Source organism: Camelus ferus, chromosome 19, assembly GCF_009834535.1.
Source record: "Camelus ferus isolate YT-003-E chromosome 19, BCGSAC_Cfer_1.0, whole genome shotgun sequence".
Taxonomy (NCBI): domain Eukaryota; kingdom Metazoa; phylum Chordata; class Mammalia; order Artiodactyla; family Camelidae; genus Camelus; species Camelus ferus.
In genome coordinates, this window is record NC_045714.1 from 12,504,118 (window position 1) to 12,524,288 (window position 20,171).

The 20,171-nt window shown below is 31.6% G+C and overlaps 1 protein-coding gene across 11 annotated transcripts in view; it reads right to left on the reverse strand.

Moving 5' to 3' along the window:
• The window catches only part of SYCP2 (synaptonemal complex protein 2), a 75,412-nt gene that overhangs the window by 36,710 nt on the left and 18,531 nt on the right, over positions 1-20,171 (reverse strand). For 8 of the 11 annotated variants that reach the window (XR_004313020.1, XR_004313019.1, XM_032461473.1 and 5 more), the window contains 12 exons: positions 19,737-19,880; positions 18,785-18,913; positions 17,903-18,007; positions 17,611-17,635; positions 15,366-15,451; positions 14,661-14,746; positions 14,354-14,388; positions 13,361-13,503; positions 13,226-13,278; positions 12,074-12,119; positions 11,445-11,540; positions 7,550-7,610 (listed from right to left, as the gene is read on the reverse strand). Coding sequence is in view for 9 of the 11 variants with exons in the window: in XM_032461473.1 (XP_032317364.1) it covers positions 7,550-7,610; positions 11,445-11,540; positions 12,074-12,119; positions 13,226-13,278; positions 13,361-13,503; positions 14,354-14,388; positions 14,661-14,746; positions 15,366-15,451; positions 17,611-17,635; positions 17,903-18,007; positions 18,785-18,913; positions 19,737-19,880 (1,009 nt within the window). In the remaining 2 variants the exon portion in view is untranslated. Of the gene's footprint in view, positions 1-7,549; positions 7,611-11,444; positions 11,541-12,073; positions 12,120-13,225; positions 13,279-13,360; positions 13,504-14,353; positions 14,389-14,660; positions 14,747-15,365; positions 15,452-17,610; positions 17,636-17,902; positions 18,008-18,784; positions 18,914-19,736; positions 19,881-20,171 lie in introns of those variants that run through there. The other 3 variants (XM_032461471.1, XM_032461476.1, XM_032461478.1) reach the window with 2 other exon arrangements.

Here is a 20,171-nt window from a genome sequence, read left to right on the forward strand (position 1 = left end):
GAAGGAGGTTATCAGTAGCATATTTTCACTACAAGAAATATTAGAAAAGTCACTCAGGAAAAAAGAAAATATTACTAGATGGAAATCTGGGTCTATACAAATGAAAGCTGAGCATTGGAAATGGTAAATATGTAGGTAAATATAAAATACTCTTTAATCCACTTTTAAAATCTCTTTAAAAGCTGATTGGCTGGTTTAAAAAATCATAATACCACATTATGAAGTCTGACATATTCAGAAACAAAAAAACTTGTAATATTATCAGCAACTGCACAAAGGCCAGGAAAGTAAAAATGGAAGTATACTGTTACAAGGTTCTTATATTGTTCATAAAGGGGTATAATATTACTTGAATATACACATTATTAAGTTAAATATGTATAAAATAAACCCAAAATCAACCACTAAAAAACTGGATATAAAGACAACAAAAGAAATACAATGAAATCACCAAAAATCAATTAACACAAAAGAAAAAGATAGGAAACATGACCACATCAACAAAAGTAAGGACAAAAATCACATGATCATCTCAACAGATGCAGAAAAAGCATTTGATAAAATTCAACACCCATTTGTGATAAAAACTCTTACCAAAGTGGCTATAGAGGGAACATATCTCAACATAATACAAGCTATTTATGACAAATCTACAGCCAGCATAATACTCAAAGGTGAAAAGTTGAAAGCCTTCCCACTAAAATATGAAACGAGACAAGGCTGTCCACACTCACCACTTCTATTCAACACAGTATTATTGGAAGTGCTAGCCATAACAATCAGACAAGAAAAAGAAATAAAAGGAATCCAAATTGGAAGAGAAGAAGTAAAGTTGTCACTATACGTGGATAAAATGATACTACATATTGAAAATTCTAAAGGCTCCACACAAAAACTACTAGAGCTGATAAAAGAATTTGGCAAGGTAGCAGGATACAAGATTAACACAGAAATCAGTTGCATCTCGTTACACTAACAATGAAATATCAGAAAAGGAAAGTAAAGAAACAATCCCTTTTAAAATCACATCCAAAAAAATAAAATACTTAGGAATAAATCTGACCAAGGACGTGAAAGATGTATACGCAGAGAACTACAAAACATTCATTAAGGAAATTAAAGATGACTTAAAGAAATGGAAAGATATTCCATGTTCTAGGACTAGAAGAATTACTATTATTAAAATAGCTATACTAGCCAAAGCAATCTACAGACTTAATGTGATCCCTATCAGATTACCCAGGACATTTTTCACAGAACTAGAACAAATTATCCTAAAATTTATATGGAATCACAAAAGGCCCATAAATGCCAAAGCAATACTGAAGAAAAAGAATGAAGCTAGAGGAATAACCCTCCCAGACTTCAGACAATACTACAGAGCTACAGTAATCAAAATAGCATGGTATTGGCACAAAAACAGACACACGGATCAATGGAACAGAATAGAGAGCCCAGAAATAAACCACAGACTTATGGTCAATTAATCTTTTACAAAGGAGGCAAGAATATAGACAATGGAGTAAAGACAGCCTCTTCAGCAAATGGTGTTGGGAAAACTGGACAGCTGCATGTAAATCAATGAAATTAGAACACTCCCTCACACATACATAAAAATAAACTCAAAATGGATTAAAGAATTAAATATAAGACAAGACACTATAAACCTCATAGAAAAAAACATAGGCAAAACATTTTCTGACATAAATCTTAGCAATGTTCTCCTAGGGCAGTCTACTCAGGCAATAGAAATAAAAGCAAAAATAAACAAATGGGACCTATTAAATTAAACTTATAAGCTTTTGCACAGGAAAGGAAACCATAAGCAAAACAAAAAGACAACCTACAGAATGGGAGAAAATATTTGCAAATGATAAGACTGAGAAGGGCTTAATTTCCAGAATATATAAACAGTTCATACAACTTAATAACAAAACAAACAATCCAATCCAAAAACGGGCAGAAGACCTAAACAAGCAATTCTCCAATGAAGACATACAAATGGCCAATAGGCACATGAAAAATGCTCAATATTACTAATTATCAGAGAAATGCAAATCAAAACTACAATGAGGTATCACCTCACACAAGCCAGAATGGCTGTCATTTAAAAGTCCATGAACAAGAAATGCTGGACAGGGTATGGGAGAAAAGGGAACCCTCCTACCCTGCTGGTGGGAATGTAGTTTGGTGCAGCCATATGGAAAACAATATGGAGATTCCTCAAAAGACTTAAAAAAAAAAAAGAAAGACTTACTATATGATCCAGCAATTCCACTCCTGGGCATATATCCAGAGGGAACCTTAATTGAAAAATACATATGCAAAAAAACCCAAAAAACCCAAAAAAACACATGCACCCCAATGTTCATAGCAGCACTATTTACAATAGCCAATCATGGAAACAACCTAAATGTCCATCAACAGATGACTGGATAAAGAAGTTGTGGTGTATTTATACAATGGAATACTACTCATAAAAAGAATAAAATAATGCCATTTGCAGCAACATGGATGGATCTGGAAATTGTCAGTCTAAGTGAAGTAAATCAGAAAGAGGAAAAAAAAATACCTATATCATCTCTCATATGTGGAATCTAAAAAAAGAACACAGAAATGAACTCATTTACAAAACAGAAACACTCACAGACAGAAAACAAACTAATGGTTACCAGTGGGGAAAGGGGGTGGGAAGGGATAAACAGGGAGTTTGAGATTTGCAGATATTAACTACTATATATAAAATACATAAACAACAAGTTTCTTCTGTATAGCATAGGGAACTATATTCAATATCTTATAGTAACCTATAATGAAAAAGAATTTGAAAGTGAATATATGTATGTATATGTATGGCTGAAACATTATGCTGTACACCAGAAATTGACACATTGTAAAGTGACCATACTACAATTAAGAAAAAGAAAAATGGCAGATGGAATGGCAGGTAGAAAAAAGATAAGAGCTACATGGTAAATTTAAAGCATATCAATAGTCACATTAAAAGCCACAATTAAAAGGCAGAGATTGTCAAATTACATTTAAAAAACAGCACCCAGTATATGATGCCTACTAGAAATCCACTTTAAATATACAGACACAAATGAGTTAAAAATAAAGGAAAAGATATGCCATGCTATAAGTAGCCAACAGAAACCTGAAGAGGTTATGTTCATATTACACAAAGTAGATTACAGAGTAAAGAATATTACCATAGGAAAAATAGAATCATTCATAATGATAAAGGGGTCAACTTACGAAGAAAAGATAACACCATTAAATGTTTACACAACTAATAGTAGAAATTCAAAAACCTGAAGCAAAAAAGTGATAGAACTGAAATAATAGGGAAAAAATCAAATTTATAGTGGTGACTTCAAATCTCTCCCTTAATAATTGATAGAACAAGCAGGTAGACAATCAATGATGATAAATAAGACTCAAATGACACTACCAACCCAACTGTCCACCAAACAACAGCGGAATACACATTCTTCTCAATAGCACACAGACCATTTACCAAGACAGACCATATTCTGGGTTATAAAATAAGTGTCAATATGTCTAAAAGGATTCTCAAATCATACAAAGTATACTCTGGTAACAATGAAATTAAGTTAGAAATCAATAAATAACAGGACGATACCCCTAAAATCCCAAGTATACAGAAACTAAATAAAACATTTTTAAATAAACCTATGGGTCACGGAAAAAAAATCAAAACAGAAATTTTAAAAGAATCAAATTAATAAAAATGTTAACGGAACACATTGTGATTTGTAGAATGCTGCTAAGAAAGTACTTACGGGGAGAATTTAAAGCATTAAAAGGCATATTAGAAAAGAAAAAAAGGTCTCAGATCAGCTTCCATCCCGAGATGCTCAAAACACAAAAGCAAATTAAAACTAAAGTAAGCAGAGGGAAAAAAATAATAGATATAAGAGCATAGATCAATTAAATTGAAAATAGAAAAACAGTAACAGAGAAAAATCAACAAAACCAAAGGCTGGTTCTTTGAGAATATCAATAAAACTGATATCCATCTCACCAGACTGATTAGGAAAAAAAGCAAAAGTAATCAGTATCAGCAGGGATAGAGCAGTCATCACTACAGAATCTACAGACAGTAAAAACGTAAAGAGACCATTATAAACCAATTTATTCCAATAAATTTGATGACACAGATGAAATAGAGTACTTGAAAGACACAAATTATCAAAGTCTACTCAAGGAAAAAAATAGATAACCTGAAAAATACTTTATCTAATAAATAAACTGAATTTGTAGTTAAGAGCCTTCAGCAAGCAAAAGTAAAAGTGCAAGCCCAGACTTCTTCATTGGTAAATACTACCAATTACTTACAGGAGAAACAATACCAACTCCACACATAGTCTTAGAGAAAACTGAAGACTGTGAAATACTTGCCCATTCATTCTATGAGGCTAACAATACCCTGATTCTGAAACTTAAAAAAAAAAAGAGAGAGACATTACAAGAAAACCATAGACCTTATAGAACATGAAATACCAAATTTCTAACTAAATTTTGCAAGTCAATTCCAATGATAAAAGAATAATATATCACAACCAAGTGGGGTTTATCCCAAGAAGGTAAAGTTGATATAACACTTGAAAATCAATGTATTTCTATTAAGAATCTAAATGAGAAAAACCATATACCATTATAACAGATGTAGGAAAAGCATTTCCCCAAACCCTTAATTCTTTATGATCATGGATCTCAGCCACATATCACAAATAAAAGAGCATTTCCTCAATCTGACAGAGGGCATACATGAAAAACTGTCACCATAAATACTTCATGTTGAAAAAAATGACTGCACCCCCCCCACCCAACATTAGAAACTAGGCAAAGATGTCTTCTGCTCCCATTACTTCTGTTCAACACTGTACTGAAGGTTCTAGGCAGTGCAGTAAGATAGGTAAGACTGACCACATGACTTGTTGGCAAGGATGTGGAACAAATGGAACTCTTACACACTGGTGGCTGAAAAGTAAAATGGTTTACCATTTTGGACAACAGTTTGGAAGTTCCTGGAAAAGGTACACACAGCTAAGGTATGGCACAGCCACTGTACTCCTTAGTATTTATCCACACAGAGAATTATACATGAATATTCACAGCAGCATTTTTTAATACCTAAAAACTTAGAACATTTCAAATACCCATCAACGGGTGAATGGATAAGTAAATTCAAGTATATCCACACAATGGAACACCATGTAGCAATGAAAAGGAATAAACTACTAATAAACATAATCATACTGAATCTAAAAAATATGTATCTCTACCTATTTATATATATTTTCCTAGAAAGACAGGTACAATACTGAAAGAAAATAGCCAGTCAAAAATTACTATATGCTGTATTTTTCCGTTTATATAAATTCTAGAAAATGTAACCTTATCCAAAGTAGAGAAAACATTAGTGATTGCCTGGGGATGGGGAGAGATGAATAGATTAAAAGGAGCCTAAAGAACATTTCTGGGTGATGAACATGTTTATTAGCTTGATTGTGATGATGATTCATGTGTGTTTACATGTATAAGGATTTCATCCACTTCCTCAATGTGATGAAAAGTATCTACAAAAAACCTTCATCCAACATCATCCTTTGTGATCAAATATCAGTGTTCTTCCCTAAGCAAAAAATCATGAAAAGCAGGCAAAGATGACCACTTTTACTACTTCTATTTAATATTGTACTGGAAATTTTAGCCATTGTAATCAGGCAAAGGGAGGAATAAAGGAAGGGAGGGAGGAAAGAATAGAGAAAATAAAAGGAGGGAAAGAGAAATAAAGGAAGGAAGGGAGAAAGGCAGAAAAGAAGGGAAGAAGGAAAGAAAGAAGAAAAGAAGGAACTTAGTTAAAGAAGGGCATAAGGATCAGACAGACAGACATAAAACCATATCTCTATTTGCAGATACCATGACTGATTATTTAACATATACTCAGGACTCTACTCTAAAAGTACTAGAACTAAATAGTGATTTTGGCTAGATTATAGGATATAAGGTAAGTATTTCAAATTCAATTGTATTTTTATATACCAGTAGAAAATACCTGGAAAATGAAATTAAAAATCAGTTCTATTTACAATCATATAAGGAAAGATTGAAGACTTGGTAATAAGTTCATCAAAGGATGTGTAAGACTTCTATGCTGAAAACTATAAAACATTATTGAGAGAAATTAAATACTTAAGTAAGTGGAAAGATATACCATGTTCATTAATTGAAATACTTACTATTGTTACAGTGTTATTTCTGCACACAACAAACTACAATCCCAATCATAATTCTAGCAGGCTTTTTGGAGCAAGTGAGAAGCCAATTCTAAAATGTATACAGAAATCCAAAAGGTCTAGAATTTCCAAAACAGTCTTGAAAAAACCCACAATGTTAGAAAACTACACTACCTGACTTTAAGACTCACTATAAATCTACAGTAATTAAAACAATGTGGTACTGGCACAGGGAACAGCAAACAGATCAGTGGAATGGACTACAGCAGCAAGACCTGCACTTATACCTGTCATCTGATTTTCAACAAGGGAAGCGATGAAATCCAGTGGGGAAAGGAAAACCTTTTCATCAAATAGTCTTGGAATAACTCTATATCTATATGAAAAAATGAACCTAAACTCCTTTATGACACCATAACCAAATATTAACTTGAGATGGATCATTAATCCTAAACATAAAAGCTGAAACTATAAAGGTTTTTATAGAAAAACAGGAGAACATCTTTGTGACCTGGTAGTAGGCAAAATTTCTTAGGTCACACAATACAATAACCATGAAAGAAAAAACTGATCATGTGGACTTCAAATTTAAAAACTTCGGCCTATTAGACACCACTGAGAAAACGAATAAGCAAGATGCAAACTGGGAGAAAACACTCCTAAGAACAATATGTATCTGTCAAAAGATTAGTATCCAGGATGTACAAGAACTCAAATAATAATAAAAAAATGCAGTAAAAAAGTGGATGAAATTTTTAAACAGGTAATTCACAAAAATACGTATGAATGACCATTAAGCACATGGAAAAGTGCTCAACACCACTGGTTATTAGGAAAATACAAATAAAAACTATCGTGAGATACCACTACATGCCCATTGAAATAACTAAAATATGTCTTGATACATGCATTTGTAGTAGTACCAGTCTGCCAAGTTGTGTGATTTTCATCCAGCAGTGTTATGCAACTCCAGTTTTAAGAGTGGAGAAACTAGTTGTTTCAATCTAATCAAATAAAGAGGATGAGAGTGCAAGAGCCTTGGACATACTGACAAAGGGGTTGATCAGAGGTTTTAGGCTAGATAGAGAAGGAAGTAAACAGGATACTGGGGGAAATGTGGGGTCAGAGATTTCGACGGTATTGAACTATCAAATTTATGTACATGACATGTTAAAATGTTAATTTTGCTTTCATTAGTCTATTCTGTTTTTCTATAGAGTATGCAACTTCTACTCCATGTGATAAGAATCAAGAAAATAATTATAGAAAACAAGTTTTAATACCTTCAATGCTGTATATTTGTACTTTTTCCTCAGGCACAGTGACTGCTTCCCACGGATGATCCTTAAATTTAAAATTTTATATTTAATTATAAATAACAATTTATTTCTGTTTTAAAGCTTCTTTAAACACCATTTTAAGTTATACAAATAATAAAGTTTTTTTACTTAGTATCATTAAGTAATCAGCTGATATAACACAGTTCTTGCTCCATAAATTGTAGAATACATTATACTTGTCATATTTAATCTACTTATTTACTCTTAGAAGGAAATGATAGTATTGACTACTTTTATGGCTTCCTATTCTTGATCAAAAAAAGAATGACAATTAATATGGAGGATATCCTTTAAAAAATATTACCAAATCCTGTCATTTCTTCCTTTGAAATGTTTTGTGAAATCATAATCATCCTCCCATTCTCACTCATTCATTGTCTTTAGAGTCAAACATTGAATGCACGTGAATAATAACCTAAAATGTTTTCCCCTTCCAAGTAGTTTCACTGAAACTTTGTATAAATGAATAAAAGAATATGAATTCACACAAAAAAGTCACAGTAAAAATCAGAACTATTCCTAAAAGATGGGATCCTAAAATCTTCCAATAATCTTATGAGGAAAGTAGATCCAATTCTTTCCCTATTTAAGAACCACTCCTTCTATGGAAATTCCCCTAAATTCTCAATCTCTTTCCTAAATTCCTGCACTTATTTGCCTTAATTGAAACCAGTCTATACTCGGAGGGCACCACTACTGTTGTAATTACAGCCATTTCCAGTTAAGATGCTAGTTCTCCCAGACCTTAAACCACATGAGGAAAGGTTGGTATCCCACTCTCTCCCCTGTGCTTTGAGCAGCTGCATATTTCTCTGTATGTAAAACAAAAACAAACAAACAAAAAACCCCTGCTCCTTTGCTGCACATGCCAGCTGGCATACATACCTACTGGTTGTTATCATCTACTAACTTCAAACTGGCTTTTCCTCATATATGGAGGCACCTGGCTCAACGGCTTCCTTTTTTTTTTTTTTAAGTCTACATTATATAAATTTTCAAACAGATTATTTTTAAATGGGAATCATAGTATAACAAATCCAAAATATGCCCTTACCCAGCTTCAGTAGTTACCAATATATTGTGCCCATTTGTCTCACCCTCACTCCCTAATCTCCCCCATTACATTCTCTTCATCTTGACCTCAATTTTGTATTCAACCTGTCACCCCAACCATCAATTTTAAAAAGCTCTTATCCTTAAAAATAGTACCTAACAAAAACCGCTCCCTGAATCCACAACTCACTGTAGCTACTGTGTTCTTTTTCCCTTCACTTGTTGTCTTTACTTCCTTTACAAATACTTCAGCTTTCCAGGAATGCCTAAATCCTCATCACTTCAGTGAAACTGCTCTTTCATGGATCACTAGTTATTTTATTTAACATTTGTGTTGATCATTTCTTCTCATAAAAACACCCTTCCTTTGCCTTCTATGACATTATTTTAATTTCTTCTTTTTTTGGCTGGTTCATCCTTCAGGCTAGAGTCTCTTCTACCTATCCTATACAAATTTGTGTTCTTCACAGTTCTGTTGACACTCATTAGATCCCATGTTTTATTTACCATCTATATACAGAGAGCTTCTAAATCTCCACGTATGGCGTAGTTCTCTCTCCTGAACTTCCGACCAATATATCCAACTACCTACAAGATATTTTCGGTTGAATATCCCACAAGCACTTCCAAATCAAAACGTTCAAAGTTGACCTCATGCTCTTCCCCCTACAAAACTTATCCTCCTGACAGCATCCCCAACCATCCAATTACCCAAGTTTTATTAATCTTTCCTCTTTTTGCTACAACAAATCACCAAGTCTGCTCAGTTCTACCTCCTCTCAAGTTTGTATGGAATCCATCCGTTTCCATCCATCCCACTGTCACTTTCCAAAACTGTGCCACTGTGATTTCTCTCACCTGGATTATCGGGAAAGTCTCCTAACTGCCTCTGGTCTTTTCCCTTCTTAATGCATTCTCCCCATCAGGAGTATCTTTTATATGAATGTGATACTTTTTGGCTCCACGCTGCCTTATTTCTTTCCAATCTCCTTTGAACTCGATGCACTAACCATACCATGTATCTTTCAGTTCTTTGAGTATTCTATTTATTCATTCTTAAAATAAATATAAGCCCTTGAATAGCTATAAGTAAGAAAGACAGGTCCCTGATTTAATGAATCTTAAGTTATGTGGTGGGGTGGGGGGAGAACAGACAAAAATCAACAGACAAACAGATGGATTTTACATAGTAATAACCACTGCAAAAGAAATAAAACAGGACAATGTGATATAATATGGCTGGGTGGCTAATTTAGGTTGAGCTGCCAGATAATACCTCTGTAAGGAGGCAATATTTATGGTGAAATCTAAAAGGGAAGCAACTAAGATGCAAAGATCTGGAGGTTTCTAGGCAGAAGAACCAGCAAATACAAAGACCTTCTGTGCTAAAGGAAAAGAAAAAAAATGAATGTGGCTAGAACATAGTAAGTATAGAGAATGGTCTGAGATTATCAGAGAAATAGCCAGAGGGCAGGTCATAAAGGCCCTTGTATACCATGTTAAATAGACAAAGGAAGGGTTTTAAACATGGGAGAATGGCTTTCAGGAGAGTACTGCTGCTATAGAAACCCAGAAGAGAGAGGAGTTTAAATACTTCCATGGGAAGAAGAATCTCCCAGCATCCAGGATCAGTGTCTGGAATGTAGGAGGCATTTAATAATAATAAATGCATTTTATACTTATAAATGCATTCTATACTATCCCTATCAAGTATAATACTACAATTATTTATTTTCTTATCTGAATCATCCATTAGACCAAGTGAGTGAAGTCAGGAACCATATCAATCCTATTCTATCCTCTTCTCCCAAAATAAAAGTCCAGTTCCTGAAGAAAATCCAGTTAAAAATACTTCTACAAACGCTGCAGGAAGAAATACACTATTGAAAACTGTCAATGCCTTCAAGAAGTAGTCCTAGTATTTGGAATTCAATTTTAATTAAACATTCTAAGAAAGTACTCTAAAATAATAAGAAATAAAAGATATGTGGAAATCCGAAGAGGCATTTGGTTAATGTCCATCTATTAAGAGCTTACCTGGAACAAAAAGCAATATTTTACAAGAGGCAGACCAAAAAGACTAAAGCCTCATTATGTTATCAGCAGCCACAATTAGATTAGTAAATGCAGACCAATTCTTACAAAGATCTTGGCAAACTGACTATACAGTTTGAGCTAGAAGTATGCCAATGAACCAAAGAGTAAATGGTAGCTATTTGGACAGTGGCTCAAGAATTTTCCTTAGGTTAAAAAAAAATTCAATAGAAAATATACCAACCATTGGTTGGAAAGTTTAAACATAGTTACAATACAGCACAGAAAGAAAAGAACTAAAATTTACTTCTAAATACTACCATAAGAATCAATTCCTTACTATTTTCAAACAGAATAGTCTATGAATGAGTAAGTTAAGACCATTTGTCATTATCTATTGATGTTATTTTTAACGAAGTGCCTCTGTATTTGACTGACCGTTGTCTTTTTTAGATTCAATTCACTTTATTCATGTGAATGTTAAATTTTATGTCATTGACATGTAATTTATTTCCGAAAAGCTTATATTAAATTTCACCATTTTTTCTGTTGTAATAAAACATCAGAAATCATTTTCATTTCTAATTAGCTTGACAGGTTACCATGCTAATCAAAACTACCAGAACACTGAAATCTATTAAAATAGCTAGAAAATAAATACACAAAGAAATCCATATTCTTAAACTGAATTATAACATTTTATATATACATATACATACATATAAAATGGTACAGAGGGAATAAAGCTTACATCATTATCTCCAGCAATGTAGAATGATAGAGTCTGGCTCCCAAGATTAAAATCTATCCAAAATTCCTCAAGTTTCTCATCTGATGGTATTTGCAGCTAATAAAATAAACATATAAAATTAGACTATACTATGCCTTTAAAGTGACAACAGAAAATCATGATGTTATATTCATGGCTGAGTTTTTTTAAATAAGAATACAGCTGGAAGGAAGGGAAGGGAAGATAAAGAACAGACAAGCACAGCACTTAAATTAATTTAGAAAGAATCAAAATAAATGCTGCTTAACATTTTACACAGAAATCAGCTAGCTCCAAGAAATCACAAATATTCTAAGTATAAATAAATGTTAAAATGTTTTCATATATTCATGAACAATAAACAATAATGGGTGTGACTAAGGAAATCCAAGAAAATTTTGAAGTACAACCTTTATATTTCACTTTTCCTGGCTACAAACAGGCCATTTTATAAACTATCACTTAGGTACAAAATACTAGATCAGCTGTATTTGTGATCTAATTATGACTATCGTTAATGTTCTTGTCAATTTGTAACCTGTTATTCACTTGATCCTTGCACCTAAATTCATCTAACAACTAAAACAACATATATTAAATTTAAAACTTACCTCATGTTTATCAAGAAATGCTGATAAACAAGGGAATGTAAAGACCCTGAAATAAAAAGTAGTTTGAGTTACAGGAAAAAATAAGCCTCCACAGTATCTTGACTAGCTATACGAATCATCCCTAGGATCAAAAGGAAATCAGGCAGTAGTGATAACAATTTAAATAAAATCTTATTTCCTTCTTTATTACTTTTTAAAGTAAGAGCTTAACAAAAATTTGTTTCTAAAAGAAATACATTATTTCGAGGATACTATTCAACCTACCATTGTGACTAAAGCGACTGTACCAAATTACGTTTTGTGTGTTCGACTACGAGCAGAGATCCCTAATTTAGCTTATACTACTAATATAATGGAAATTCCCATAGGATTAGATGGGAAAAGAGGAGTAGAAATGAATAATAATTCTGATAAAAATGGGTGAATTCATTGAATACTTTTTTGGCCAGATACTATGATAAGTACTTAGTATATAACCATCTCATTTAATCCTCATAACAAACATATGAGGGTAGGTATTACTAGTATTCTTAATTTATAACAAGGCAAGTAAGGTCAAATAACTTGTCCAACATTAGAATAGGCAGAAGGAAACCTATTATTCAAATTCAAATAGTATGTCTCCTTGCACTTAACCCTCATCCTATCTTTCCTTAGTAGGTAAAGTAAATGTGAACTCATTAATCCAACGTGTCCTGAGCATCTATAAGGTGCCAGGCACTGTACTATAAAAATTCTGTTCTGTCACTGTCAAAAGTGATAAAACTTTACATTACCCATCCTTCCATGACCATTCCTGAGCCTAAATAGTCTCAGAGAGAGTATCTTTACAGTATGTTAAATATAAAAGAAGATGATTTATGTTGGCCATATATTTTTATTCCAGAATTTAGATGAAGGAGGTAGCTCAAGTAATATTTATACCTAGATTTTTATTTTTCCTTAAATACTAAATTTATAATAATGTATATATAATTCTGAAATGCAGTAAACCAATTTTATACAAAGTTATTAACATAAAAATGTATTTTTTCTTCTAAAAAGTATAAAGCAAAATAAGACAGTGGAGGATTATTTCAGCCTACCAGTGTGTGCTCTCTCTTTAGCTCTATTTCTTTATAATTTAATGGTTGTATTCTATATTAAGTTTACCTTCTCTTATCGCCAAGCATGCCATTTACGAGGTTAAGAAATATCCTACAATCCTAATTTAAAAAAAGAGAGAGCTTTTAAAAAACGTAGTAATTAAAAAAAACTTAATTAATTTGTTATTTTTATACTACTTACTGTTTCAAATTCAGAGTCTTTAATTTCTTTAAATGCATTAGCAATAAAATCCATTGAAAACCACTGACACGCCAGTTCTTGCCTTTGTTTTTCCGTGGTCATTCTACATAAAGCTTCTATGATACCTACTTGTAGGTCATAATCTTTAAAAAAAAAAAAAAGTGAATGTATTATTTCAAATTATGAAAATTAAGGGTTTACAAAAGTCAATATATTTTATAAGGTATTAGAACAAGCAAGAGAAATAAGGAACATGTTAGTGTAATTTACTCATCTTTTGCCATTTTCTTCATATAGATTAGAGATATCTTATCATTACAGGAAAGAATACAGCCCAAGTCACAAAGCAAGTTTACTAATAGAAGCAAGGAGTAAAAAAAATTCTAAGGATAGTTAAAAGAAACTCCTAAATGTTCAAAGATTCTGCCATTCCATTATTATAAAAGTTGTCAACTGCAAAGTAACTCACTCAAAATCTACAAATCACAGGTAATCTTTGCTTTCCTTTTGCATAGCATGATGTTTACAGTTATTCTAAAGTACTTTAAACCAGTGGTTTATTCTATATGTAAATCACTACATCAAAATTTTTTCTTATGAAACTTAGGAAAGAAAATTGGAGTTCTTTTAATAAAAACATTGTTCACAAATATATCAATCACAAGAATATTAAATCTCCTAATTTCATAAAATACATTTGAGAAATTTCTTAGCAAAAGGAACTCAAATCTATTGGAAAATTGAGTTATTATTCACAAACCTACCATTAGACACAAATTATATTTGACATCTCCTATTATCATAATTACTATTTTAGTCCCACAGACATTGATCCTTTAATTACTTCTTAAAGTAATTAAAAATTTCTTGATTGTGCATGGACAGTTTATAATCCCTTCATATAATCACACTACACTACAATGTTATTATATTCTATAATATTAATAAATTTGGATAATTTCAAATACAAACATTTTGAAAAAACATACTTACCTCCAGCATCTAAAATCCTTTCTCCCATACTACTCCTGTGAATCAAAAAAAAAAAATTATATACTAGACTAGTATCAATAAAATAGAAATGCCATATGTTTGAGGGAAAAAAAAACTTCACTACAGTTTACAATCGGCTAGTATCACAGACTTTGGTAGAAAACATATGCATAAATGATACTAGAAACCTACAATAGTTTATCAGTTTTAATTATTAATGCAATTCATGGTTGCCTTATTTGCCTTATAAAACATCCTTTTAGTTCCTGACTTGAATTAATTAAAGCAATATAGTACAAATTATTACATGAGAATTAACATTTCTTGGTTACAGAGTATTTTTCCAGCATCTTGAGGCATTTTGTCAAGCATAGCATTCATTTTTTTTAGAGTCTGGAAAAGAAAAAAAGATAATTCATTAACTGTATATATTCAGTGAAACATTAAATAGAGATAAACTTAGAAGCTTATTTTTTCTTAATCACAGCATTTTATGCAGGGCATGGAGAAGGATAAAGAATATAAAGTCAAAAATACTACAAGAAAACATAAAACACAGGTATCAAAAATAGAATATACTATGATTCATATACTTGTAGCAGGTATGCTCTTTGCAGCATGACATGTGTTTATTATTATTACTCTATTATAAGAACTAAGGAACCAAAAAATATTACCCTATTAATATCTGTTCTTATAATTATATACATGTACACACATATATACACTAATACAGGTTGTTTTTAGCATTTAAATACTCAAGAACTCCTAATAGCTAAATGGAATCGTTTATTTTCATATGAGCTATATGTATACATGGTTATGAATTTTCAGTAAATATTTAGGTAATACATTCATCATGTCAGACAATAAACTGTTAAGACAATAGAAATACACTACATGATAATTTAGTGACAAGATAAAATAATTATTTAATTTGATGAATTGCTACCAAATTTTCATCACTTTCTTATTTTTCGGTTTTAATAGAAAATCTAAAAAATGACTTTACCTCCTGCTGAATACAAATAGTCACTCTTGAGTCAATAACCAGGGCACAAATTCGAGGTACGAAACTTTCCACTATTTGCCTTTTACCTGAATAAAAGTGTTAAATTATTGACAAATGTATATTTTAAACTCATTTAAATGACAATTTTTTCTTATATAAGTTACTGGGAAGGATGTACTAGTTCAGTTCAGAAGAGGGCTCACTGATTGGCCTGGGTACCAGGAAGCATGAAATTCAGTCCTGGTTCTGCCAAGAACTAGCTACGTAAAACTTTGAAAAAACACCATTAAACAGATGTAACCGATCTCAACTCCCTGGCAAAGGAATAACCACAGATCCAGCGTCTCCTTTTAGGCATATAAAGCAGTATTACTTTCTTGGATGAAATAAATACAATTCAAAACTAGAAACTTCTACTGTGAGGTTTTTACAAAAATTGGCCTCAGTAATTTATAGTCATACCTCGAAAATTCCATAGTAGCCATTAAGTTAACCTCTCAACTGTATGAAGCTCTAACTATCTTGACCTATTTCTAAAATTTGACCCTATTCTCTCAAAGACAAGGCTTTATTAATACTAAATATATTCAAAGGAATTTGCCACAAGCTAATTCATGATGCAAATTTCAAAAATAATTTTAAATAATGGCAACATTGCAATAGAAAATGTACTTTACAAAGTGAATATATTAAAAGAAAAAAAATCACTGAATCAGGTGAAAAGATAGTGATTTACTTAAAAAAGAAACAACTGGATCACTTTATAATCATTGGTGCTTTTTAGAACTGTTTTTTTCCCCTAAAAACTTAAGAACTTAGATTTAATTGTTATGTTAATTTCAAAGAAACCAATGAAAATGTAGCATTAACTACAACTGAAATAGACAGCAATTGATCTTTAAAAACATTTTGGCTTTGAAGGCAGCAAACAGCTGTTCCTTTATTTATGAACAATTCACCAGCTATCAATCCTAAGTAATTCTTCCTCAGCCAACACAGAGATAAGCTAACTAGAATTGTTTGGCACAGGGCACTGCCAAGCACAAGTGAAATGATGAGTTGTAACATCTTCTGTATTCTCAGTGTACTATTGAAAATTTTGTTTCATTAGATCAAGGATTGACAAACTACAGCCTACAACCCAAATCCACAGCCCCTTTTTGTATGGCTGTATTATTCATCAGCAGGTACTCCATGGAAACATTTGAATCTATCATGTTTTATTGAACCAGTAGTCTCAGGTGAATTTCATTCATTCTTATGAACTTAGCTATCATCAGTGACTACTGAAAGGCTTTGGTAATTAGCTTGGGCTGCAGAATTGATAGTTTCTTGGTAAATTTAACCCCAAGGTACAAGGCAAAATAGTGCTTATATGAGAAACTTACACTTGAGTAAAGTCATGTCAATGAAACTAAAGTTATCTGAATCACAGGCAATGTCTAGCTGTTTTATACATTTCCTGGGCTGTCAAAAGCTAAGAGAAGTGACATCTCCATTCCCACAAAAATGCATAGGGGATATATTTTTTCCAAGCCCCGACTACAGATCCAGAAGGATTTTTGCATGGTTAATGTAAGTGCAAAGGAAATTTCCATATTTCAAAATCCGTTTAACTGTGCAATTGAGGAGCTTCCACCTAACCTTCAACTGAAAGTGATTAATCTGCAATGCAATAACATTCTAATAGGCAAATATTAAGAAAAAAGTCTAATATAATTCTATAAATGCTTTACAAGTGATGAATATGCTCAGTTAAAAATCAAGCTCATGAACTGATACCTGTATTAGGCATTATCTGCATGAAAAGACATTTTCTAATGCAATGTACATAACAACTTATTACAGATAAGCATGAACAAATGACTGTAACCAAGTTTTATAACAGCAAACACTAACTTTAATTGAAATGTCCTTGCCTCAAAAAAGAGTGCTAATTCTCATAAGTAGTCCTGTATTACAAAAACACTGTACTCAATTATCATCATATTTTGAATTGCATCAATAAAACACTTGCAGAAATTTGTTTTCTTTCTTATTATATAAGTACCTACATAATACCCTCATTTTTTTCTTGGCCCACAAGCCTAACATATTGACTGTCTGACCCTTTACAGAAAGTTTGTCAATCCCTCAATTAGATAAGAAATTCCTAATATTAGAACAATACTATGAGAATTGCAAAATTACAGCAAAATGCTAACAGAAAATTATTGTTTCAACAGAAATAAAATGTTTATTATACCTTCATCATCAGTGTCATGTATGACCTAAAAATAAAGTGAATAATATTTAAGTTAAAATTTACTGTCTTATAAAATATAAACTACCTTACATTATAAAATAATACTAAAATGACAGATTACACTTGAACTCACCACATAATTATTTAACTTTTATGTAGTAACTAATTAATTAATCAGGATAAACGCACTAACCAATCTGTTAGTGACTTTTAGGCTTGGGGCATATACGACACAAATTGTTTTTAAATAAGCACATGCTTTGTAACATTGGTGAATCAATGTAACTGTTACCATCAAAAGATCAAATAAATCTTCTATCATATTTATAACGGCTTCATCTTTTGAATTTCCTTGACTCAGAATAATTTTCTTGGATTTTTCAAACCAGGCCACCATGTAAAAAAAAGAAATGTATACATTGGTTACTTTGAATTTAATTTCAATAACTTTAAGAATGCATACTCATACAAACAATAAGTCTAAGAGTAAAGAAATATCAAAAATAAAAATTCCAGTATTGTATCAAAATACATTCATGCTCTTAAACATCATTGTTTTTGTTTTTTGGTAACTCACTACATGTTCCCATTTTTTAAATGGGAATGGATGAAGTTAATCCTAATTCCAATTAGAAGATCTTTATTTCCTCCCTTCAAATTCTTAGTTCATGCATATTCATATAATAGATAAAAAATAAAGTATCATCATACATAAATTTATTTTGGCATTGTCACTACTTGAAAAGTTTTGGTATTATTTTAATTTTATTAATTAACTCAGATGTTTGCATACATACTGTCTTAAGCACTGTTCTTGGTGCTCGGTATAAACCAATGAACAAAACAAACAAAAATCAGTATCGTACATTCTAACACAGAAAACAGACAATAAACAATATAAAAAGAAAAGTAAAGTTAGATAGTGATTAAGATGAGCTAAAGAGAAAATAAAGCAAGTAAAGGCTTAGGAAGTCTTGTGACCTTAAATTTACATGATTATCAAGGAGCCTCTATACAGTTTCCTTGTACCACAAGTTATAAAAATATTTTATCTCAAAATTTTATATACAACTCCCCAATTTATTTTTCAACAGTTTGAACCATTTATTTTATTAGAAAGTATATCCTTAATCGTATTTCCCTCACATGAATATGTTACATTATCTAGACTTATCTTTTGGACTAGTCCTTGTTTTATCATAGTCAGAAGTCCAGCTTGTCCCAATATACTGATATTTTTGCCACATCTTCCAAAAGAAACCAAAATGGTTGAAACAGCTTGGATATTCTTTTTATTAAGCTCCTGAAATGAAAATTATACATTTAAACATCTGTAAATACAAAATAGAATGGAATTGGTATTCTGCTTAATTAGGAGCTTTAAAATCCTCACAAATCCTAAATATTAGCCATTATCACAATCATAATCTCCATATTGCAAAAGACAAAAGTGTGGTTTAAAAAAGGCAACTTGCCTACATCCATGCAGCCAGTGAATGATAAACCCAGTACAAAAATGCAGACATGTATTAATTCAAGAAACTTTAGACTATGATACAACGAATTCATTACCTTCCATTCTAAAAAGCTCTAACTGTATCTAACTGAGGGATAAAAGAAATTTTTACTCACTCTTTCAGATTAGTAACAAATGGTCAGATTCTGGGGGAGATTGTCAATAATCACTTTCTCTCACATGTAAGAATACCTTATGCATGATAAAGCAAGTCCAATGTTTTGGATGATTTTTGTTATGTATTTGCAAACACCAAGCATTGTCAATACAATATGAATACACTGATAGGGTTTTCAAAACATAGATCAAGTTGTTCAAATTTCAAAAAGGTAATAAGCTATTTTTCCCCAGTTTAGGTAACGGTTAATCATTGTAACACTATCTAAACAGTTTTTTATATATTTTATTTAGAAAACAACATCCAAAATGTTATTCAGGACTCCTCAAACACACACAAAAAAGCAAGTGGTGAAACAAGCATGTATTTATACAATTATAAGTGAATTTGCCGAAGTCTTTTTATTCATTTCTTCCAATGGAGTATCTCTTCCTAGAAAGTAGAGTGCTATCTAATAACTGTAACAAACATTCAATAACAGTGAATATTTACCCTGCACATAAGGTCATCCAACTTGTGGAAAAACTGTTTGCTGCATTTGATCTTCACATCTTCACAAATATCAATTTGTAAAAGTGTTTTCAAAGGTTTGAAATCATTTCTTCTTAAAGCATCATCAATGCATTTTTCCAACTGCTGGAGAAATATAGTTAATGGCACATATGTTGAATCAAAACCAAAATTGGTCACCTTACTGCAATCTGGTAATTTAAGAATTGTTTTCACATGAAAATTCTCAAAAGCACTTATAAAATATCAATTCATTTATATAAAACCCTGCGCACTATTAAATTTGGAGTAATACAATTAGATATTAAGTTTCTCTGATAGTAAGACTTTACATAGAAAAAATATATATTTTACTAAATTTCCCCTTCATATCTTTTATTTGAAAGTCATCATGTTAAACTCAACAAAAACCTGTTA